This window comes from Myzus persicae, unplaced genomic scaffold (assembly GCF_001856785.1).
Source record: "Myzus persicae strain clone G006 unplaced genomic scaffold, MPER_G0061.0, whole genome shotgun sequence".
NCBI classification, from domain to species: domain Eukaryota; kingdom Metazoa; phylum Arthropoda; class Insecta; order Hemiptera; family Aphididae; genus Myzus; species Myzus persicae.
In genome coordinates this window covers 62,233-88,594 of record NW_019104117.1, presented here as the reverse complement: position 1 = coordinate 88,594, position 26,362 = coordinate 62,233, and the positions used below count along the sequence as shown (strand labels likewise).

At 35.1% G+C, this 26,362-nt stretch overlaps 1 protein-coding gene across 4 annotated transcripts in view; it reads right to left on the bottom strand.

Annotated features, from left to right (window-relative positions):
• Window positions 1-26,362, bottom strand: part of LOC111038908 (protein vein-like) — a 64,127-nt gene that overhangs the window by 13,801 nt on the left and 23,964 nt on the right. For all 4 annotated transcript variants that reach the window (XM_022322184.1, XM_022322183.1, XM_022322181.1 and 1 more), the window contains exons 2-3: window positions 1,509-1,668; window positions 1,294-1,430 (exon numbers count right to left, since the gene is read on the bottom strand). In XM_022322184.1, the coding sequence (XP_022177876.1) occupies window positions 1,294-1,430; window positions 1,509-1,668 (297 nt within the window). The remainder of the gene's footprint in view (window positions 1-1,293; window positions 1,431-1,508; window positions 1,669-26,362) is intronic.

Here is a 26,362-nt window from a genome sequence, read left to right as displayed (position 1 = left end):
GTTGCTACAATAAGCCAATATATGGTTGTATATTTTGGGAATATATCAATATTGCAAAAGCCATGCAACGGGAATCAGAATATAAATTTACCTAGTATTCTGTTGTATGATATTAAAATAGCAGCACAGGGCGATTGATTGTACGAATAGTCCTATTTACTTGTCACTTTCAACGGAAAAAGCTCATCACAAGACATATGTTAATACTTCATTACTTCTAGGAAAGTTTAAAATACGCCGTAATAGGCTATTTTGTAATTCAATATTATTATTTTAACTCTTGATTTCGAACGATATAGAAATTCATTGTAAGTGATGAATTATAAATGTAAGTACTACATTTTGAATGGAATCGACTAACAACCGTGTCCGTATATATTAATAAAATAAAAATTGTTTTTTTCAAAAACGATCGATCATATTAAAATATTTATACATTTATATTTATTGTGTAAAATATGCACGTATTTACTCGTGATTGGCCTACTACATACATACTCCTCGAAGATTATGTTATTACTACTCTTATTTTTTACCCCTTAGCTGTTCATCGTCAATATGAAGAATGGACAAATGAATCATTTGTTTATGAAAGGTGACGAGTAACAATTTTTCAGAAAATGACTTTTTTTTCTTTTGAAAGAAGTCAAATTCTTATGATGGGTAGTTCATAATGTATGTGGAACTATTCAAACATCCAGTTAATGTGTATTGTATAGTAAATGTAATAAATAGTGCTAGTTGTTTTTTTTTTAATTTGCCGAAAGTTTTACTTTTTGGATTTAAATTTGGTCCTCTTTTATGAATAACTATTCAAATTAAATTAGGAAATTATAATTTCTTATTTATTTTATTAAATTTAAACTTCACCCTACCGGTTCCCCTTTTCTGTTGGTATGCATTTAATAAAAACTATCACGTTTTCATTATCGTTTATCAGACGTTTTTGTTTGTTTATTATAGTTGGGCTGTATAAATTATGTATATATATAGATACTTAATTAAGTGATTGTATTCACATCATTGAGATATTAATAACATATTTAGATTTTAGAGTGGCCATCGTAAATCGAATAAATATAAATTGATCAATCCATCGACTTTATTCATTTCAACGAGACGAATAAAACCATTATAGACGAAAAGAAAGAACACTTTGTTCTCGTCTTGATCTACGTAACAACGTTTAATTGTACAAAATACATGCATCATAGCAGGAAACTATGATAGCTACAATGTATTATTATAATTTATAAGCGTCCTGATCAATGTATATAATAGTATAATACTCACTGTTGTCCGGTTTGGAATTAACTATGACTTGGGCCGATGTAATAGCCACATGGCCGGTTTGGACTCCGGTACCTCTGCACTCATACTTGCCTGCGTCGTCTGGCCTCACCTTTGGTATCACAAGCATGGATCTTTTCCTGGAACATCACGATTTGGTTAAAACATTACACAATTGAAGAAAGAACGCAAGGATTTTCGCTCGGCGATATACTTACTTTTTGTATTGAATCCTTCGCCTGCCCACCAAAATCGGTACGCCGTCTTTGAACCATTGTAGAGCGGGCATAGGGTTGCCTTTTGCTCTGCACATCAACTTCAAAGCGCTTTTGACTTTTAACGTCGTGTTATGAAGTCCCCACACTCCGATTGGCTGAACTATAAACAGAACGCAATAAAATTAATTTGCTAATTTATTTTCTCTTTGTTTTTTGTTTATAAACTAGAGAGTCCAAACAACGACCATTACTATGATGAAATTATCGTTATTTTTAGTTTTCAAACATCTTTAAATTAAATTCCAATAACATTTGCATAATATAAGTTTTATCCTGACGGAAATGTATTTTTGTTCGCTACCATAATATATTATTATTATTATTATTATTATTATTATACAGCGTGTGGTGTGCATAATATCTGTGTGGGCTTAATATATAATAATGTATGTATATTATACTAATAAAACAACTTTACATAAAAATAAAATGCAAAATATTATGATATGCAATAATAAAAAAATGTTACGTGAAATATTAATGCAGTGATGACTTTTAAACCGCGTACGGTGTAGAATAACTAATATACAATATTTATATACATAAATACATTCATACATAAATAAATACATATAATATATATGGATGAAATACGTCGCCGCGACTTCAGAGATCACGCCAGGCCGCCTCTGCCATGCGCAAATACAAGAATCTTCAGAAATTCCTACGCGGATGACGTGCGACTCTTGTTCGATCACTTGTATATATTATGTACAATACATATATATGACGTAGGTATATCATATATATAATATAATATACTCGCGCAAAATACCTTCGATACCTTTTAAGGTACAGGTATTTGATATAAATATATATAATGTATAACATATTTGTACGATTGTACCTATAAAGTCCACAACTACCACGCAGACTATCTTGCGATCGGTGTAAAGGGTCGATGACGATTTGTTTTGCGATTTAATTTGATTGAAATATGACAATTTATAACATACACTTACTGCATGTATACAATTATACTCGTCACCGGTTATTTGAATATAATAATTCCAAGTACTACCTATAATAATTATTTAAAATGTAATATTGTAAAAAAAGATTTTGAATCATTGTATATGAAAATGATTAGAAAACTTTTAACCCTAATAGTTATTAATTTTGTGATGATTTAGATCTTTTATGAAAAACTGTACTTAGGATTTGATTTTCGATACTTTCAGAGTTTTTAGGGTGCCCTATATATCCAATCGTATCCGGTAGCATTCCTTCCAGTATTTCAAACGTGGCGGATATAATACTTGTATTGGTATAGGCCGCAGTGGTGTAACTTAGAAAGAATCTATTTACACCATAATTGAAACTAAAATCTAATCGTTTGTTTTTACACAAGTCTTAAAACTCATTTTATGTTATTAAAAAGTATTATGTAGTTAAATAGGTATAACAGTTAATTAAAAAAGATTCCGTAACTTGTTTGGAAAAAAAATGTGGTGATAATTCTGTATATATAATTCATTAAATAATATTATTGGGTTATATATGTAATAAAGATAATGCAAAAAGTCAACACAGTATTATTATACAAAAGCAGAAACACGGAACAAATGAATACAAGGAAAAAATATTTTATTAAATAAATCTATGTTAAATGCATATTTTCTTTAAGGAGATTTAAATATTTAAACTATTACCGTATCTGGATACCTGGGAATTTAACTTAAACTTTTTTGGAGGCAAGTTCCTCCCACTCTTGTCGCTAACTATCACTGGGTATAGGAATTTAATTGTATATTGATGGGCTCACCCATATTATTCTGGCCATGCTATGTTTTAAAATTCAATTTTTTAGGAAACCAAACCAAATCGATGACCGCTGCAATCCTGGCCTCGACTCTAGAGACTTAAGGGTTTGAACACTGCAGTGGCCCTTTGGTTTGAGTTACCCGTCTTTTGTACAACGGTATAAGTAGGTACCAAAACATTACATAGGTAATACATTATTTTTGTTCCACGCAGCGACCGATTCCACACGTAGGTTCATACCGACTCTTGGTGGGTGTGCAAGTGCGGCGTGGTGAGTGGGTGGTTGACCGGGGGTCTGTTTCGCGCAAGAGTGTCCTGCACGTTGCGCTGGATACTATATCGCATACGTGACGCGGTTTATCAAAGAGGCAGACGACGGACACGGAAACCGTTCTCTCCGTCCGTCTGTCCTACATATCGGGATGCGTGCGACCGCAAAAACCGCCGTATGCCCATCTTTGACGACCCCACATGTGCGCGCCGCGGATCCTTGACCCCGGACAGTCTGTGGCACGGCGTATAGTTTTTTCTTTTTTTTTTCCACTCGCGCAGCTGTATACCATTATTATTATTATCATCATCGTCGTCGGTCTCCGCGAGTTTTTTCTTGCCCCTCCTCCCCCCACACAGTGTAATATACAACCGCGACTGAGCGGCCAAACGCATATTATATTATATTATGTATATACCTAGGTACTATATGCTGCAGGTACCTATACCGCACCGCGGTTGCGCGGCGGAGAGGGTCTCGAGGCGGAGATATCGCGCTGCAGTGGAGCAGCTTTTGCCCCGGAGGATAGGTCGCTAGGTGTTTTTCGTTCCCACGTCACTACGTCGCCGATGAAAATAATATAATAACAACAACAATAATTAAAAAAAAATCGCAAATGCCCTCGCGCCAGCGGCTACCGCGGTATATACATCATATACCTATAGGCATATGGTGGGCGTGCCACCACGTCTCTGTGGACATATCTATATACGTAAGCTCATATATATATATATACTTACAGCGCATACGCATACATGTTTTGTAATGCACCATCGCCTAGGGCGGGGTGGCTCGACCGGCGGCGGCGGCGGCGGCGGCGGCGCAGAGAGAGGCCAAGATGATGGGAATATTTTGTCGTTTGCCTATGTATGGGGGCTACGCGTACAGCTACTGCGGCAGTCCGGTTGTGCTCTCAAACGCCGACTATGGCAAGTGGCTCTCTTCACTTCGGCCTATAGAGTGGGTTTTTGTATTGTGTATATGTATTATGACATGTATGCGCACAGCATTGTGGGTAACCTCGGTGGCCTCCGACGACGACAGCGACGACGACTACGACGACGACGACGACGACGACGACTAGTCGGCGCGCTGTGACTAGACCTGTCGACGATCGGTAACGTCGTCAACCGGCCGACATTAATCGCGCAGGTGTGCGGCGGCGACGGACGCGAGAGACGGTAGCCGCGTATATATCAGAGGTGGCCCCGGGGCAGTTGTGTATACTGCACACGTATTATACTTAGCTATATAATAATGGTATATATATATATATATGTTTCACGTGTACATGTGCGCATCGTCTTATATATATATATATATGAGTTATAACACTGTCAACTCGTATAACATCACATCACCTTACGTGTCATATACGAATACGTGTGTAACGTACCAGCAACGTGGCTTGCGTATGAGCGACAATGCCGAGGAGGTGAGCTTTTCGATGTCCATCCCTGCGAGGCCGGTTCTCTGGACGACAGTCGCAGTTCGACTCTATCGGAATAACGATACAATGTGATAACGATCTTTGTATTGTACGAAAAAGTTTTGGAAAATAGTTTCGTCAAATAATTATCGTGGCGACCAATATTATTTATTTACAGTGTTATATTGAAGATGGATAAAAAAAGTCTGCGTTATGAAAGAAATGACTACAGATATTGGCGATAATGTGATAGAAATATGTCAATATTATATAATGATTCGTCTTTTAAAAATGAAAAGGGGAAATCTGTTTAAATTCACTTTGACAAAGTTTTGAGGAAGTTAGATTGTTTGGTTCGTGTAGACACATGGTAAAAGATACATTACATTTTCACAATGCAATAATATGTTGTAGAGAGTCATGATTGAGTGCAGCAAATTTGAGATGAATTAATTAAAATTGTATTTTATGAGGCATTCCAGTTATGTACCTATCTACTCATTTTTATTTAAAATATTAATAATTTATAATGTTTTTATTAGGTATTTATCATTTAGATTTTTTATATTGCAGTTATTAACTCTCAGCTTGCAAAAGAAAAGATGGAATGGGGGTTGGTGAGCGAAGCGACAGAGCTTCCTAGTTATGATGTAACATAATAGTATGCAGTAGATATGTACGTATAAAGATATCATAACAATTATTTTAGGTAGGTATTTAATAATTTATTTATGTACCTGACGATATGGGCCTCGAGCGCAGGCAGACAACCGCCGCCGCAAAGTTAATATAATATTATTATGCACGCGTATTTAACTATCGAACACGCCGGTAAAAATATGATATAGTGTTAACAAGTAACAACAACATCATAATAAACGAATGAAAACACGACCGGTGTACAGCCTATTATATAGGTAGCTATAATAATAATATAATAATCGAATAACAAAATGTATTATTTATGGTCGGATCGAATAGTAGTTCTAAATTATACACCTATATTAGCATTCACTCACCGTTTTTCCGAGAACGGACATATTATTACACGCGGATATAACCTGATGATCTCATTAAATTATTACTTGGGTACACATATTATATGGGAAGCTCGTGAATTTTAAGTGCCAATTGTCGGCTAAATAGTGCTCTGATGTTTTTTTCATTTTTTATTTGTTTTGTCACTTTTTCTCGGGGCTTCAAAAAAAATCTTCTGTAAAAATGTTAATTTTAACACACAGATTTTAATTTTTTAAATAATTTAATTTATACTTATACATTCAATGTATCGTGATTTGCAACAGTTTACCGGACTGCCGAAGATAATATTGCTTGCTATAAAATATTCGTTATAATTAACACAAAATGAAGACATTTAAAAAAAAAATTGGCTCTAGCAATGTAAAACATTAAAATAAATAAGGAATTCCTACCCATACCCGTACTTCAGAAAAGTTAAACATAGTTCAAATTACTAAATACGAATAGCTGTAAACTGGTTGGAAAGTTATAAGCATAAACGTTGTTTCATACGGTGTGTTAATCGTTTTATCTTAACAAAATCAATACTGGTTTTAAATAAATAAATTTCTAAGCTGTGTAATAATTATAATACGTATTGTAATAAAAATATTTAACTCGATTTATAATAAGTAATGGGAGCAATAAATATTTTATTGGATGTGTACATATTGTGTAGCATTGTCTCGCTATATGAAATCAAAATATATTATCGTTGTCATCTGACTGTTCGTATGTACTTATATCGTATTTCCCTGGATAAATTAGTCTTTCATGTCGATGTAATAGTGCTATTATAAAACTAATTTTAAAAGACATTATAATTTATTATTTTAAGTTTAGGTGGGTGTCGGAGCCAAAGCCGTTTTCGTTTTGCAAAAACTGGCTTCACGGGAAAAGTCTTGATGAAAAAGTCCGATTTCATATTTTTTTTTTTTTAAGATGAAGACTTCATTCATGTTGTATCGATTCAACGATTTTTAGAAGTTTTAATAAATGCTGTTAACTTTTGAGTATTTCAAAATATATTTTACTATTGTTGTTTAAAGTTAACTCAAACATCGAAATCCAATGTGTCGTGAAAAAAGTTTTCCACTAAAAAAAAAAAAAATTATAAAATAATACATTCCTACTATTCTGCCATTCTACGAGACGTGTTCGTTTTTTTCTGTAAAGTAGTTTTTGATCGTTGAAATAGTTTGATTAGTTTGACTTGATTTTTTTTCCGTATGTTCTCTTGTATACGCAATGTTAGAAATACCCAGAATTGTTGCCTCTTAATAAATAGCCGGTTTCGACACGATAAGTATGAAAAATGTATGTTCACGACATAAAAAAATGCAGAGTTATCAGATCATCATCGGTGTACAATATGATTACGGTGAGTAATTGTTGACCATACGTAATTATGTTCACATTATAACTGCAGAGTACCCACAATTGATTTTACTTTCTGATGGTTCTTTCTAATAACCATAATCATTATGTGAAAAGTGAAACAAATGGGTTTTATTTTAAAATGTTACATAAAGTTCAAATAATAACATTCAGGGTTTTTTTTTATTTAGCAACACTTACAAAATCAAGTACCTAATGAATTCAGCGTTGACACATAGGTGCCTTAAGTTTTGTTGAGATTTTAGTCTAGTTTACAGTTTGTTACAACGTCATTTTGGTTTTAATTCGCCGTTCAATTAAATGGGCTAAAAAAAATATCAAACGTACTCTTATTTCAGAAGTCAAGACACATTTTTAAAATCAATTATTACTTGTCTTATCAGTATTTATAGTTGTGCACGTGTTGTTTATCCAACAATTGCACACGGTTTATTCTTTATTGTAATAAACCAATAAATATATAACTATAGTTTAGTAATAGTAATAATAATAACGGTATTATAATTATATACACGGAAATGCGATTGTTATAATCAAACCTGCAGGCTAAGGTGAAATGATGTTTTCTCTTAGCGAAAATAATATTATATTATATTATAACGACGATGACATTCCATGACGGCTGTACCCACTCTACTGCGACTTCTATACATTCGTGACTTCAAAGTTACGGATTACTCGTTTAGCCGTTTAGCGTGTCATCTCTTCGCGCCACACGGCGCCGCTCGTGTATTCGATCAGTTCGAAAACGTATACCCATAAGGCCATAACCCATGTAGATTGGAGGTGGGTAGGTAATACGACGCGATCGGCCTTAAACGAGAACAGATCGTGTTTGAAACCCACGGGACGATGATTGCAAGACGATTTTTGACAGATCGAACTCGTATTGTGTGTATTATACCTTACTATAATACTCTGGCGTAAACCTAACCAGTTATTTTCGTTTTCGACGTGCGTTTAATATTATTATGGCATAGGTACGTCATATGATATATAAGAACATCATACAATACATAATACTTAAATCCCTAAACTTGCGAAATCACAGACGGTATTGTTATCGGCTTTGTTTACTCCGCATCGGAGCGGCGAAAACGGATATTTACAAGGATAATGCCCAATCAGTGTTTAATCAGGGGCGTTTGCATACAATTTTCATCATTAATGCACTTATTATTGTGTGATGTATAATTCGCGGCTCGCATACAAATTTATAACGAATACGCCCAGGCGGCATATATACAATGTAATAAAATAAATTGCACGCTGTATTCAAGCCGGTACCAGCTATATAGTATAATATAACAAAAACCTATGTATAGGTACGCGTGGTTTAAGGTCATATTATTTGAAATGACAACCAATACCGTAAATAGTAGCGTAAACAATAACTCACGCTTGGTGACATGTTACGAAAAGAAACATCAGATGATTACGAGTGGAGAACGAACATTGTATATATATTTAAACATTGATAATTAATTCACGATGGTCGATGACAAAGCACAGGGTCTTAGCGTGTTCGCCGTACTATAATTCTTATTAAAGTACTTGTGACTGAGTGATTATATTTTTGTGCATTTGTGGACTGCGAAGTAATAATTGTGTTTAGACGACGTATTTCTGATCCTGATGTGAATTTTGTGACGTCGTTCGTATGACGAAATGTATGGTGGAATTTTGACAAAAATAGTGAAGATCGAGTATAAAGAATATCTTGCCTAACCAATACTTAGATTATATATATTGTGCGTGCATAATCACACGTCTTACCGATCCTCTAGGAGAACCCCGTTTGGACGGAGTTCAAAAAAGACGTCGGGCGCATGATGTATAGGTATAGCTGTATAGGTAAAACATGGGAATAACAATATTGAGTATACGTATACATAGTTACCCGACAATACAATAACATGCGACTTACATGTTTTTCTTCATTTGGCGAGTGAACACTTCGTGGGCACTAGAGAGACTGTCGAACATGTACCCCACGAAAATAGAAGCTCACTGGTTGGGTGGGTGGGAGACAGAGAGTGCGTCATCAGCACCTGTTCCAATTCACGCCACGTCTATTACGAGCAGACCGTTTTGGAGACAAAACGTTATCGCAGCGAAAATACCGCGACAGCCGCTCCGCGTTTACCCCGTCGGACAGTTCTGGGGGTGCGTGAGGTGTGGAGTGGAGTTGACGAGTAGTGATGCCGCGCACCCTCTGCACGGCGTATCCGTTTAAAATTAGATCTTGTGACGTCGTATTCGTATAATGTTATGTTATTTCAAGCCGGTCGTCTAGCAATGTCTCGGTAATTATTATAATAATATATACGTCACGCTCGGCGGGCACGTGGAAAAGCAAACAAAAATACGTCATCTATTCACGAATCGGAGTAATGCAGTATCTATTATTACATATACGAAAATGGTGAGTATGTGTACAAACAACAGAGGTTATCGTAGTATTTGTTATCGTTGATATTAGTACAGCACGTTATAATAATATGATCAAGACGTGTTGATGATAAGTGTTTAACGACTGCAATATCGTCGGAATACCCTCGTCCCCACTGAGAGATACAATTACAGGCGAGCAAGCCGCCGATGCTGCGGAATCGCGCGGGAAACCCCGTCGGACCGTTTTTGGACCCGTTTCAATAGAGCGCCGATGCTGCGCCGGACGGCTGCAATAATAATTATTATTATTATATACATTATCCGTGCGTTGATAAAATAAATAGAAAACCGTACATACACGCGGACGCCGTCGTCCTTGCTATATATATTTATCAATTTTTTTTATTTTTTTTTGGCACCGCACCCAGACGGTATACCTACCCGACTGCTATGTGCATAATATAATATAACTCGGTGGTGACTCATTCGCGCGGTGCACGGCACACTATATATTATTATTATTATATTCCCTCCCACAGTCGTCCCGCTCGCTCACGACTCGGCGTGCGCCAAACAATCCGTGTTTTATTGCCGTCGGCCGTTTCCTAATTCGCGGCGATGGACGCGCGAATGTTTTCCGATTGCCACGCGCTCGACTTCCTGCAACGTGTTGTTCGCGCGAATCACCCACCCCACCCCACACCCATACCCACACCACGTGCCCCAGAACCGAAGTGTCCGCAGCAGTATTATCGGGGTTAACGTCGTAAAGTCGTCTCGATTCTGCACACACGCGCGGCGCGGCGTGGACGCGCGCAAGTGGAACGTCATCGTAAATGTCAAAATATATCATAACGATAACATGAAAGGTCATCAATATTATATCGAATTAATATTCGAGCATAAATATACACTGCACTGGGGCATGTATAATGAATATTAATAAAACATCGGTCTCGCCAAGCTGTTCATATTCGTTTTTTTTTTTAAATATTTATTTTCCAAGGAATACACGTTTCCGCTAAGCGGTCGCGCACAAATGGATTTTTTACGATCTAGAAACGCGCAGTCGTCGGCGACCGGCCGAGTTTCTAGCAAATAAACCGAACCGCGCGCACTCGTATAATAGTTCATTTAAACGCGACCGAATTTCTGTGTGACTGTTTGGATGTCTCCGCTGTAGCTGCATACGTTAGTCCGTCTGCGATGTCGGCTCGCAGTCGATATTATATTATTATTAACGCGTACAGTGTGTCAGTGTATTATATAGTATATACATACCTACGTATAACTTACTATTTGTGATTAACACTCTTAGCCCTACCCTAATCGAGAAAACTATCAACAATACTGTTGTGATGAATACTGTATTTTGGTAATAGATTAAAAAAAAAAACAAAAGAAAAAATAGGCAAAAATTTGGAGAAATAAGATAAAAATTAAAAACCTATTTTTAAATACCTAATCACTTCAATAGAAATATAAAAATATGCAATATTATTTAATTTACATTTTTTTTAAAGAAATATGTAGCATGTTGGCAGAATTCTGAGAAAATTTTTTTTTTTTATAAGTACACCTTTCACACCTACTATCCTTTAATTTTAATTTTATTTGTGTTTTCATTTGAGTGAACAGAATGTAGTGTAGGTACCTACTGAGTACTGACAGTCATCAATGTGTTGGTGTGTTACAAATTGTTTTCCCTAATCTGGTTTTAATTTTTAAATATGAACATTTAAATATGTAATGAGAACTATGAGCGTTGGAGAAAAATGTTCGGATAAATTTAAAAATTTTATGTCGCTTTAGAATTTATATAAATACATAATCATCATCTTCGTCATATTACATTGTGTCATTATTTGTGCACGGTCTGCGAAGTTGTTTACCTGTACGAGGTATAAGTACTTGCACGTGCAGAATATTCAAATTTCACAGAACGAAATCACCAGCGTTTCAAATGTAGGCATTATAGTATGTAACTATTTAATACAGTAATGTAAAATAAATATTATTGTTAACCAAATGAAAATAAACGGTATACGCGGTTCTGTTAAATTACTGTTTCGACTTATTGTAACGGGTCCCGACAAAATATAGTTCCGACTCAATGCGTCCTACGAAAATATAAGAAAGACTTTGCTATAGAGAATATTATTATAATATCGTCACGCTGTACTGGTGTTTTCTATGTAAAACCGACTAAACCGTGCTATCCTACGTTATTTCAATGCATTTTAGTATACTATTTTTAAGTGAACCCTTAGGCGAAGCAAAATAAATGTACTTACAGATTTTAGATGCATCTATGATTTTCTATGTTACATATTATTAAAATATATCTATATAATAAAACATCGGTAATAAGTGTCATTAATGAATGACTTCTTTCCTCAAAGATTGTCCACTTATTTATACGTATTTGTTTAATATAAAATATATCTTAGCAATATTACACATTATAATTATTGTGTCCTTAGGTATAATCTATACCCAGTAGATATACAATCTGTATATTTCTTTAAAAAAAAAATGTACATAATATTATATAATCTGAGTAAAATATAAATGTGATGAGATTCTCAACCAGATGGAGATTGTATATTTTATGTTGCATGTAATCGATTTACATTACAAATCGTATGAAACTAGTATAATTTAATGTAAGTACGAATTATTTGGCAAACTGTTTTCATAATATTTTAATAATTTAACTAGAAATTTCTACCTCCACCAAGCAGAGCATAATATTATGATGTTTTTGGTGTAGCCATACAGGCGGTATACTTCAATATATAAACATATAATAACCGGTTTCTAAGTGTTCTATATATTTTACTATGTAACGAGTAACGACGATAGATTTGTCATATTACCAATAATATTTTTTTCGGTAACCTTTGATATTTTAGAACTAGTATGTAATTTATAACATAGGTACTATATCTTACACCAGAGCACCGTAGGTATTGTAATTTGTAACTGTATAATAAATTTATCCAGCTATTATTATTAATGATATAACGAGTCCACTAGGTATTATATTTGAATATAAGTAATATTATGTTATACTAATTGAATAACCTTCGATGCATTATTGAGATCTAAAAAGATATTTTCGCAAAAAAAATTAATTTAATCAGATTTTTACTTTCCAAAGAATTTTAGAATTGAATTATTTGTATTTTTGATGAATTTGTAAACATATATATATTAAAATAGTGTTGACGAAATGCAAAAACAATAAAATTAGTAATTACTGTAGTGTTAAATTCGTTTAAAACATTTTCCGTATAAAAATAATCATAATAATACTAATTTAATAGTATGATGCTTTACATACAATTAGGTTAATAGATTTAAATTTGACCATAAATACACCTATATAATAATATGTGTATATGATCACGGGATTCTAATTTATTATTTGCTATAAGCCTATATCAAGAGAATATGAATACAATCTGAACATTTTTTTTTTATTAAAGTATAAATGATGATGGTAAAAAATTGTTTAGAATTACTGGTAGGTTAAAATAGACTGGGATAGGTATTGCTAGTTTTCTTAACTATACAATTTACTCAAATACCATAAAAATATCACTAGCTATCCACAGCAATTAATTAAAGGACGATAACTTACATTCTTCGAGTGTCCATATAATCATTACATACCTGGTTTATTAATATAACCTATATACATAGAAATGTAATCGGTTGTATGTGGTAAAGTAATAATAAGTGTATTAATTGTACTTGTTTATTATGCGATGACTTATGACGGTGATAATAATATGCGCTTGTCTGAGAATAGATATTTTTTCTCGATAATATTTTTTTAACTGGTAATCGAAAAACCGTCGGTGGTATCAAAAAGAATGATGATAATGGAAATCGGAACGTTTTTAGCGATACGTCGTCAAGACCGTCAATATTGCCCCATGCATAAACACACACACACACACACACACACGCATATAGTATACATACTATAATGTATACAGAAAAGTATATTAATGTATACGACGAGAGCGAGACGACGACGATAATAATTAGAAGAAGCGTATAATATAATGAGATAAAAAAAATAATGTATACGACGAGCGTAGCTACTTAACGTGTACGGATGTTTGGGATTCCAGAGACATCGCACTGTGAGCACGTGCCAGACCGAGAACGGAGCACAAGTAGAGAAGTAGAAGACCGACTGTAACTATACGACACAACGTCTGTCCAGTTGCAAATCTCTGTCGGCGTCTAGCTTTGTGGCGTTCTGACCACCTTATTATATTTTAGGTACCTAGGTACACACATTACACGGAAGTGAGGTTTTCCGAAAATATTAATTCACAGCAGCAGCCTTAGGTTTTCTAAACAATTGTGTACGAGTATGTAATAATTAAATCTTCTTATAAATAATTATAGGAAAATAAAATTTAAAAACAGGGAATTAATCCTGAAAAATATAACAATCGGTAAAATAAAATGCTTGACCAATATTCATCCACCTTAGTGATGTAAGTATGTCCTTTATCTACATTATGCTCGTGGAAAATGCAAGTCTCAGTCAAACGTATCCATGCATAGGTAGATTTTACTTTGTTGACGCAGGGTGCCAGCGAACTTTGCCGCGTATATTGCAGCAGGCCAAAAGAGATTCTAGGCTTCTAGATTCACATAATATCAGTTATCAGTATTAAATAGATACCGATAGTTCCGTAGCACTTTCAATACAATATCTCGGATATCTTTGTACCTATATTTATCGTAAATTCATTCTCGTTTTGGGTCGTGTCTTCGATTTTCTCAAGATGTAACTGCTGAGATCTAGAGAGCCGACGATTTTATAATCGCATGATAGGCATGCTTGTACAGGCTCTCTGGTTGCGGAAACCTATAATGTCACTCAACGAGAAAATAAAATGCAACATAATAAATTTCATAATCGAGATGGACGGCGCACTATTCACGCGGGGTAATACTCGTCTAACAAAATATTGTACCCACATGGGTACGCATCGGCCCGCACACAATCTGCACTACGTACGATCGCGACCCCGTAATTTATTCCGCACCAAAAAATTATACCGATTGTGTTCATTTGTTGTAGTATTTATTTTTTTCTTTCTCTCCGTTTCGCTGTACCGGCCTCGTTTTATAATTTTATATACGAGATTCCTCAGTGTCGTGTAGTCGTCGTCGTCGTCGTCGTAGTTTTTTCCCTTTTGCTCATACATATTATTATACCTACGTATACACATATATATATATGTAGTATTTATGCGCCCGACATATGATTATCATCCTTCGTCGTCGTCTGTCAATCGTCTGCTGGTGCTGGTGCTGCCGGCCTCGCATGCTGCGGTGCAGCGGTCTTGTATATACGTATACATTATATATATATATATATGTATATATACATACATGCACTATACACATTATATCATATATATTATTATAACGTGTATACGAACCGGCATCGACGGACGAGTATAAACGCCACCGCCGCCTTTTCCACGCTTTTATACGCCTCTATTAACATTTTTCGTCGGTATATACGACCCGTACGCGCGCTCAGACACGAAAAATACCTTTGACGGCGGCACGTTATTGTATTATACGTTAAATTATATATATATATATATTATATATTATATAATAATATATTGTATATAATATTATCGTCGTCGTCGTCGTCGTCCCACTGGCGATGGCGGCGGCGGCGGCGGCGGCGGCGAGAGGAGATTATTATTATGCGATTTAGATTTATGCGGTCGCGTCTGCGCGCAAACTGCTAGCACGCACACACAACCCTGACCGCGCCGTCGCCGAGATCATTTTAATGACGGCGTGCCCGGGCTAGACGACAGATGCCAATCAAATGTGTATACGTTCTTAAATCATTTGCCCGAGACCGAGGGAATGCCGGACATTTTTGGTCTGAACGGCGCGGCCTTGGAATTGTATATATATATACATACACCGTCGTCGATATGTCGCGTATGTACACACCGCAAATCGACTACGGACGATATTAAGTGTCCCCTTGCATGTGTGAATATATATATAGGTATATATGATATTATGTATACATATCGCCTATAATGAACGAGCAAAAAAAAAAAAATGTACCGATGCCCACTGGTTATGATACCCTGGCACTCCGAATATTAGAATTTATTGGTACACTCTGTTCGGTACCACCCACCTGCACTGCTCCGAAACCATCCGAAGAACAATTTTTCCAGTTTTCCCTCACGAAGCCGTTAGCCGCGAGCACGCCGAAAACATTTTGCGAGATGCTTCTTCTCACATTGACGCACAATATCCCCCCCAACTCTAGCCCAGCACTGCAATATCAATAAAATATAAGACGAACAAATACTTAAAAATGTTATTTCCCGTGCAATTGTTTCTAGATGAATTTTGGTTGATTGAGTCTTTTCAACCTTCACTCTCCACACTCTATGATCGCACCAATGTTTCATTTTTACACAAGCTCCACCCAACGGCGGTAAAATGACGCGTGCAGTCCGAATGTCTGACATAAGACTCCGTCTATGACCGAGTTCGCGTTATTATGCATCACGTCGAAAACCGCCAACGAGCTGTAATTTATAGCGTACCTCGTATAGCTTGTATGGGTACCCATAACGTATATTTTACATGGCACAGACTACTTTTGCGTCCCGAGCGTATCGTTAAACATTACATTATTTTATATAGGTACGCGATATCTGCAATAAGTGGCGAACGTTCACTGGGGGAGGGTTTCCGAGACACCACTGGCACCGACTGCCCACGGCCGGGGCCATGACGTGTACACTTGTGAGTGAGTATTTATACATGTATACATTTATTATATTATGCGAGTGCGCGCGTTATTATACATCGATATCAAAATATAGTACTGTGTATACAATCGTTTAATTGCGTCTGCCGCCGGTGCCCGACCGCTTATATATATGTGTGTATACGTACACGTAGGTCGTATATACGTGTAGGCAATCGTAAATAACCGTTTGTACAAATGGGTCTCATATTAAAATACGTACATATACGCAACGCAGACTTATAGCGTGCATAGTGTTGTGTGTGTGTGTGTGTGTGTGTGTGTGTGTGTGTGTGTGTGTGTTTATGTTGGCGGCGACGGCGGCGTTGGACGGGCTATTACATTATTATATTATTATACGCGGCTGCGGCAGAAGCAGCAGCGAGAGTTCACCGCTGACGACGAGGATCGCACGGACTGTACAACATAATATCATCGTGTATATGTGTCTGTAATAAAGAAGACGTTGTGCAGTTTTTCTCACGTTGTATATTATATTGTGAAAACTTAGGCCCAATAGTGTGATGTGTGAATATGTACTTATAGAAAGCATAATAAGTATTTTATTGTGTGGCACTCACATCGACAAGATGAAAGTACTAGTTTTTATAGTGTTATTCAGAAAACTACAAATCGGGGAGGTGGATATAAAATGTTTAATTGAAATATGATTTTTTTTAATATACATTATACATATTATTATTGTTACGGCTTTTTAACGACGAAGAATATAATAATAAACTACCCGATAACGATTTGTTGGTGATTTGTCAAAAAAGCGTATGAGAAATAATAATCGTTAGCCGATGATCGTCTGGCAAGACTTTTATTTTGGTTCGTGCATCGTTGGTTAATCTATTTTCCAGTAAGTAAAGTAAATGAATAATACTTATACAGCTATAGAAATTTGGAGGCTTTTATTGATATTTTAATTTTAAAGCAAGTTATGATAATCTTAAAATCAATTACATCAAATGCACATAACTTGCTTCGTAATTAAAATATCAACAATAGTCTTATAAATGCCCTAAATAATAATTTCATAATACATTTTATAAGAGGTCAAATCACTCTAATTTTAAAAATCATAGGGTAAAATTGTATTCTTTTGAACTTAAAATTAGCTATGTTATATAATATTGTAACATACAGAGACAACACTTGGTGGTGTGGTAAAATTACGAATAATAATATAATAGGTGTATTATTTAACAGTGTTGTTGCGATCATTTTGAATTCAGTTCGGGGATCCTTCCTTCGGAAAATGTACACCCTGATTGGTGTTAGAGCCATGTGTGACTATATTTTACGGTTAATGCATACTTACTATTTTAATATTCATACAAGATATATGTATAGATATTATACAATTAAATATTTACAGTTCAAACGTACAATTTAGCGTGTGTGTGTGTGTGTGTGTTAATCGGTTAGCGATTATAAATATATAGCGCAATTTTCATGTATGTGTGTTTTACGATCGGTCCACTTAAGTAAATATATATTATATTATAAATAATATGTTTATACGCGCGGCGGCGGCGGTAATTAGCGAGAGAGTTCCAATAAAACAAATCGACAAAGTAGCTACCGGTCCGAATAGTTAGGGCTGGCCGCACTATGTATTTAATACTCTCTATGTATATAAATATATTACACACTGTAGTATACTACTATAATATATAATATATGAGGTATATAATATACCTATATATAAGACTACGACGACGACGACGACGACGACGGATGAGATGGAAACAGGTCTGCCACCGGGGGACCACACACGCGCCGCGGCCCGCGGGATAGGCGCTCCGACTTCGAGACTTGGACGACTTGGATGACGGCGGTAACGACTACGACCGAATTGACGATCGTGTGTGTGTGTGTGTGTGTGTGTGTGTGTGTGTGTGTGTGTGTGTGTGTGTGTGTGTGTGTGTACGTCCACCACCACCGCACCGTTATAATAAACTGCGTATGTGTATGTGTGTGTGTGTATATATTTATACGCAAGGATAGATCGTCGGCGGTGTTCGTGTGCGTTTTTTCGAAATACGGTTTCCCGCCAAAACCGGTTCGGGAACACCCAAAAAGCCACACGTACGTTCGGCGGCGGGTGGACATTTTTTTCCCCGCCAAAAACTTTTTTCCTGCGTATTTTTTTTTACCTCGAAAATCATTCAATCGCCATTCGGTGGCCCTAATAACACGCGAATTAGACTCTACGGGGGTTTTTTTTTTAGATTCTGATGGTTTCTTTTATTCTTTATTCCCGAACGAGAATCACCTGTCTAATGAATTAGTAGACCGTCTGCGATCTCGGAAATGAACGGAAAAAAAATATCCGAATCGCATTACCGTATATTTATTAGACACGTGCTGCCGTTCGTCTGAGCATACCGCATATTATTGGTATCATACACATATTATATAGGTATATAGGTACGCTTAAAGGAAATTGCCGAATATTTATATATATTATACTCGTATTCGTATACGTAATAATTCTGATCGAAATAATACCGGGAATGTCCGTTATTCATTTTTTAACGACCGAAATGATCGAGATAATCCGACGTGATGGGTGCATGCAATGCGTTGTTTTCTTTTTCATTTATTTTGTTTTGATGTTCATTTTCTAACCACGACTTATTTTTATGTACTTTGAACGCACGAGATTCGAGTACACGCATTTATTTTAATATTAAAGCCAAAAAACATGTCCACAAAAAGCGTAACTACTTAACATGCCACGATAACAATAATATTGTTATTTAACTCTAAATTAGGGTTACTAATATTCGTGGGGCAATTTACGCATCACGTCTTCATCACTATGTATATAAAGTTTAAGTGAGAATAATATACATAATATTATTAGAAAATAGTGTTTAAAATCATATACGCACTTGCGTTTTTGTTTGGACAGGATAATAATTGTTTAATCTAACAAAATGGATTATTTCAATAGTTTAAAAGGTATTATTAGGTAAAATATCAAACAGAAAATAACCTAAAATATAACCTCTTTACCAACTGCGAATCACCGGAGGGGCCGCACGTCGTATTTTCAATTCGCCTGGACTTACAAAACTGTTCACGTAACGGTTCGTGTGATGTTACATGACATTCCTGGGTATAATGTTTACTAAACCAATATATTTTTTTTATCCACTTGCATGATATAGACTCCAAGGGGAAAAATACTGACGTGTTGAATTGCGTGCTTGAATTTCATTCGCTTTTAACAGGCTTACAAATAATTGTCTATCCATTTGCACGCGATATACGTTCGAATCTCGAATATATTGTCAAGTCTACAAAAAAGTACAGGACACAACCGCTCTCGGTTTGGGAGAGTGTGAAATAAATGTACCATTAAGCTATATCGTTTAACTCTCAATCAGTATAGTTGTTCTGGTGAGTCGATTTATTTCTATAATGTAATTGGTAAGTAATTAATTATTCGTAATCGATATTTTAATTGCGTCTGTAAATTAGGTATAATGATAGTGTAAGCGTCAACAACTATCATCCATTTAATAGTGACAGCTCTCACCCCTGCACCACACTCCGATGTCGTCATAATGTATACGTATGGACAACACAATATAAATTATATTATTATATAAACGCACACAGATCCGTTGAGATATCGTTGTACGTCTTGCGTTGACCTCAACCTTGGTATATGCACACGATATAGTACGGCAGTGGCTGGTCCGAAACGGTTTTGGCCCATTAATATAATGTGTGGTCGCACATTACACCTATAATACACCTACCATATCTACCAACGCGCAAACGGCCCAGTTTCTATGTATTATATTTTTTTGTCGTCGGAGCGAAGGTGTAACCGTGCCACATCGGCGAGGGTGTATTATTTTTGGCCACCACTTTTTGACACACGGCCAGCACGACCTACGGCGGCAGTCCGTCTTGACCAACCGTCCCCGTCCGTGCAAATCGACGGCACTCTAATCGATAGTGTTGAAAAAAAAATCGCAACTGTTTATATTTTTCGATTCGACACACACGGCCGTTTGCCCAGTGACGTTTAGACGTGAAGTTCGGTCGTGTATTATTATTATAATATTATTACATCGCGTAATGTTACACATAATATTATGTATAGGAGACTACAGGTAAAATAGGTACTTTATTATAATATAATATTATACACTCGGCGATGTATCCAGGATGTTGGAAGGGGATTGGTGACTCCTCTTGCAGAGTGGTATTAAATTTCAGAAATTAAATTTCCAAGTATTTCCAATATTTAATAATTTAATATGAAACCTAAAAAGTTTCTTTTTGGAAATTTCCGACAGTCTTCTGATATGCCAATATGCACATATATCCGTATATATACCAACGTGTGTGTGTTGTATACATCAAATTAAAAAAGAGCTATCTATGTAAAAATAATAATTTTTTTGAATATATAATTTTGCTATTTTGGTAGGTATTTATTAAAATTTCTGAATACGCAAAGCGTACATTTTAGCGCCACCACCTTAAAAAATACATGTGTGCATATTATAGTATAGGTACTAGGTTGGTAAAATATTCTACGCATGGATGTGCCGCACATCCCGTTAAAGATTATCGGTCGTATCACTTACAAAATATAATAAAAATGATTTTACGATGTCAAAAGATCGTATTTTATACGCGTGTGAAGACCGTTGAAGCACGCGTTGAGCATCGCCGTATGCACACGGTATTCCAACATTGTTATTATTATATATTTTTTTTAATTACCTTCTATTTGCGCGCGAGACCGTCAAATTCTTTTTGATGTGAAACCCTTTGACGTAAAAAAAAACATTCTGCTGCGGTTAACGACTATAGCGAGAGGTACAGTACAATAATAATAATAATTATTATTATACATCATGCGTGCTCGAATTTGTTCCACTGTTAATGTATAACTTTATTAATATTATATATTTATAATATGATTATACGACGGCTTATAAATTAGTCATATTGTTTTAAAAATATATTGGACTGAAATCAGATAATACGTAATATATATTATGCATTACATATTATCATAGTATAATGCTGCGCACATGCGGCATATTGTTATAACTTATAATGCACATTTTATATTTAATAAATTAAAAAAATTATTTAGTTACAGTATAATGTTATATGCGATGTACATGTGTAGCTATGAGGCATTATTATAATAATACGATGTATTTTGATTTTATGGGGCTTCTATGTAAAACAAAGTCATACTTTTGATCTACGTTATCAGTTGAATTCACATTATTATTATAAATATAAAACCAAACTATACGATATCATACAATTTCCAACGCCTAAGATTACTATCAGATAATATTTATCATAATTTACCGGTATAAAATATATTTATCTATATAGATATACGTTTGCATTTATACACTCTCTCGTAATTTTGTTAAAAATGATTATACCTGTTAGAATTTATACATTTAAACTACTTAAGTGACTATAATTAAATTCAAATAAATATAATATTAATATATTATACGACAGGGTTTAGTACGATCATTTTCAGATATTACGCAAAATAAACTTTAAACACGTACCTATACGAGCACAAACAGAAGGTCAATATTATCGTAGAATCCAATCACTCTGGTGGGGAAAACTGTAGTGTGACTAAAATACACGTCCTGTATTGGTTGCTATACAATTACAAATAATGTTGTAAAATATCTAGCCAGTAAGTTAAGATATGCTCGGCTGTGCGATAGAGGGCTATTCTTTTAATTCACTATTGGCCTAAATTTGAGGTAGTTCAAGATTGATTTTTCGTTAGGTAATTAAAATCTTCTTAAATAGGTATATAATATATTTTAATGTTTGTACAGCTATAGGCACACGCCGTGGGCTTAAATTGCAAAAAATTGTGTGCTTGTTCGTAATTTTTATTTAGAAAAATATTCCACGATTGTTATAATAATCGACATATTATAATACATGCATTATATTTTGTAATATTGAATTGTGTTTACTATAGCGTTTTCTTTAAAAAAATAAAACTAAGTAATGTTTGTGCGTAATATCGCATCAGCGATCGATCGGTATACAACGAAAGTTATTGCGCTTAGTGATGATATATAAATCGAATAGAAAGCGCGTGTTTAAAAAAAAAATTTTATTTGTTCACTTCAATGTCGTCACGGTCCTTAATAGGGATAGGTACACTGTCTATATGCATGCAGCTGGTTAGCTAAAACAGAAAACGCGATGCATTGTCGGCTGGTTTGGTTTTTTACATTATTCATATTTTCGAGACGACCGTGTGTACGTGGAAAAGCTACTTATCATTGTCACACGTTACATATTATTTTAACTTGACTACTAAAATAGAGCGGCGTTTTTTGAACGGTCTCTATACAATTATTACTAAACAAATCACGCGGCAGTTGCGACGTCTGAGAATTTTTGGATGAACGAATTCTTCATAATACATATATGTGAGAAAGAAAGCGAGTAAAAAGCGAATTTCATAATATATACCTAGACGCATGTTATAGATATTAATTATGTGGCCTCCATCGTGGTTAATGCATGGAGTCCGCAGATACGAGTCTGAATCATAGTCACAGGCCATAGCAGTATAATCCTAGCGAATAAATTTAGCACATGGACGCAATAAATTGTGGAGGAAAATTTTTTTTTTTTAAAAAAAACGTTTTCCTTGGCACTTATATAATTAATAATACACAACAATGATGTCTAGTATATTACTTATGTAGCGCAAGCGAGCGATAGAGATAATACAAAACTTGTAATAAAACCAAAAAGTTTTTTACTGCAAGTTTATAAAGCACGTAGAGAACTTTTTGAGCAAAGTGTGGATACATTGCTATTACTCGAAAATTATTAGTCAATACATGAGATATTATATAAAATGTTATGTGTATGGCAATAATTTCATCAGGAGCGCATGGGCGGTGAATATTTATATATATAACTGAAAACCATAAATAATCAGCAAAGGGCAGTGAACTGTCGCGGAGAATCGTCCAAAAATAAGAAAGGGGAAAACGTCGGACTGCTCAACAACCATACGTAGTGTAATAATGTTATGTGCACTCGCACGGTTATAGAAAAACGGCAAATTATCGAAAATGTTTTATATATATTAAATATGATATGTATAATGCACATAATATAATATGTAAATATTTAATATATAACCGCGTTGATGAACGGTCATCGTGTCTGCGTTACGAATCTATACATCGATGATATCGGCATTATAATATTTTATATATACCTACGCGCGGTTAAAGTTATAATCGTCTTGTAGATTTTTCGACTGCAATGCGTACAATAGTATAATAGTATAATAGTATAATCATCATATTAGTAATATACTATAATATGAAAAAAGTACAATGCACCCATTGACACGAGTTTAATTGTCGTATTTTAGTGATATGGTGTATTGCACCGTACTCGGTTCAGGTGTCATATTATACGTATATATATATATATATATATAATATAAGGAGGACTGTGAATTTATGCATTTGCATGCTTTGCATTTTTTTTGAATATTTTCGGTAAGACATATTATAACTGAATGTTTTCATGATTTCTTTGTATTAATGATTTTTTTTCCTAATAATTTTATTTATATTTTTGTTAATAAGACTTCTATAAAACTATAAATTCTACATTTAGTCGATTAAAGTGTTGTTCACAAAAGAAATCAAGACTAGTCCAAAATTCTTATTGATATTAACATTATTAACACAAAAATTTCAATAACTAGGTATATTATAAAAAAAAATGTTTGGTGCATTTTGCATTTTTAGATATTTTTGAAAAATAAGTGCATGTTGTAAGATTTTTTTTTTTGGAGCATATTTTTATGTATGTATCATCAGATTTTGTGCATATTTAATAGTTTTTTTTTTTGCATGAAATTCACAACCCTGTTTATAAGTATGTTATGTACGTCATAAGAGGACCAGCACTGCAGGACACACGCACACACACACAGACACACCACATACGCGTGTAAACACGTATATTATATCTGATATACGCGAGCGCAGAGAGAAATAATGCGAAATATGTTTCCGAGGCGCTAATACATCTCGGGTTTCATAAATCAAAAAAAAAATAATAATAATAAATTGTTTTAAAAAAAATCCAACAGTATATAATATATATTGTATATAACTGTGTGATAAAAACAAACATCGGACACGGCAGAGGAATGCATGTGTGTGTGTGAGTGTGTGCACGCGCGCGAGAAACAGAGATAGTCTTTGAACAGGTATATACATCGCTATAATACATATTATATACCTACTACAACAGTTACTACTATACTACTACTACTACTACTTCTACTACTACTACTATACTACTACTACTACTACTACTACTACTACTACTACTACTACTACTACTACTACTACTACTACTACTACTACTACTACTATTATACTACTAATATACACTACCGTCTACCACTCTACCCGTTATAATATCAGCGGGCTGATCGTCGTGGAACGCACTCGCGGTTTTTAGATCATTTGAAAAGTGAAAGCCAACAGAGATGGCAATCGTAAAACGCTCGGAATTCCACTGCCGGTTTTTATAATATTATAGTCTTGGTAGATATAAACCGCGCATGTGTATGTGTATATTTCGCTCTTTCCGGAACGACGACGTCGTCGTCTTCGTCTTCGCCGCATCCGAATCGGACCGTCGTCGGCGAAGAGTCTTTTTGTTTTTTTTTTCTTTCAGTGTTTTGCGCCCTTTCTTTTAATCGACGTCTCAAAACGACGGCGTGGCTCAGTGAAATCATATGTATAGGTACCTAATGAATGTACTATAGGTATCTGCAGGCTTAGCTAAGCCGTCAAAATATGTTAACTGATGAAATCACGTCGAAGTCAAGTTTGACTCAACATAAGAATTTAGCAATAGGAAAATCCGAATCGTAGGTGTATATAAAACGTTCAAATAATTTATAAAAACATACCTTATTGATATGGCAAAAGTTGAGCCGATCATGTTAGGTATTATTACCTAGTGTACATATATATATACACATAATATTATTATAGACGTCGATTACTTGTGAATCTCGAAAACTGCAGCCAGACGCCACGGTCGTAGATCCATGATAACTTGCAATTTCCGAATACTCGTATATTCATCGGTTGATTGAAAATGTCGTCAAATTGAATTTCGTCAGTGACAAATGGCCAGCACATATTATTATACCGTCGAGGCCCATCCCTTTCAAGACTCGGATAGGCCGCTCCTCTCGAATGTCACCTTTGCCACTCCATTGCACGGATGTCGATACACACAATGATATTAAAGCAGTGCATGCGCTGTATATTGTATACACAGACATCGGACTGTACGCGGACGTACAAAATATACACTAAGAGAATACCATAGTAAACGATAATATATCATCGTGATTCGCCGACACTTATACGACGATGATATTCAAGTGGCGCATCTGTCCCGGGACCCACTCAAACGAACTTGACACGTAGTTAGGTGCATATACGTTTATAGAGTGTATAATAATTTAATTTAATAGGTTTCGTCTGGGCGCGGGGTCGTGCGCGAGTCGTTTTTAAGACGGTTTATTAAGAGCTATCCAACTAGTTTTTCGATGATCAGAGCTATCTGCATGTGCG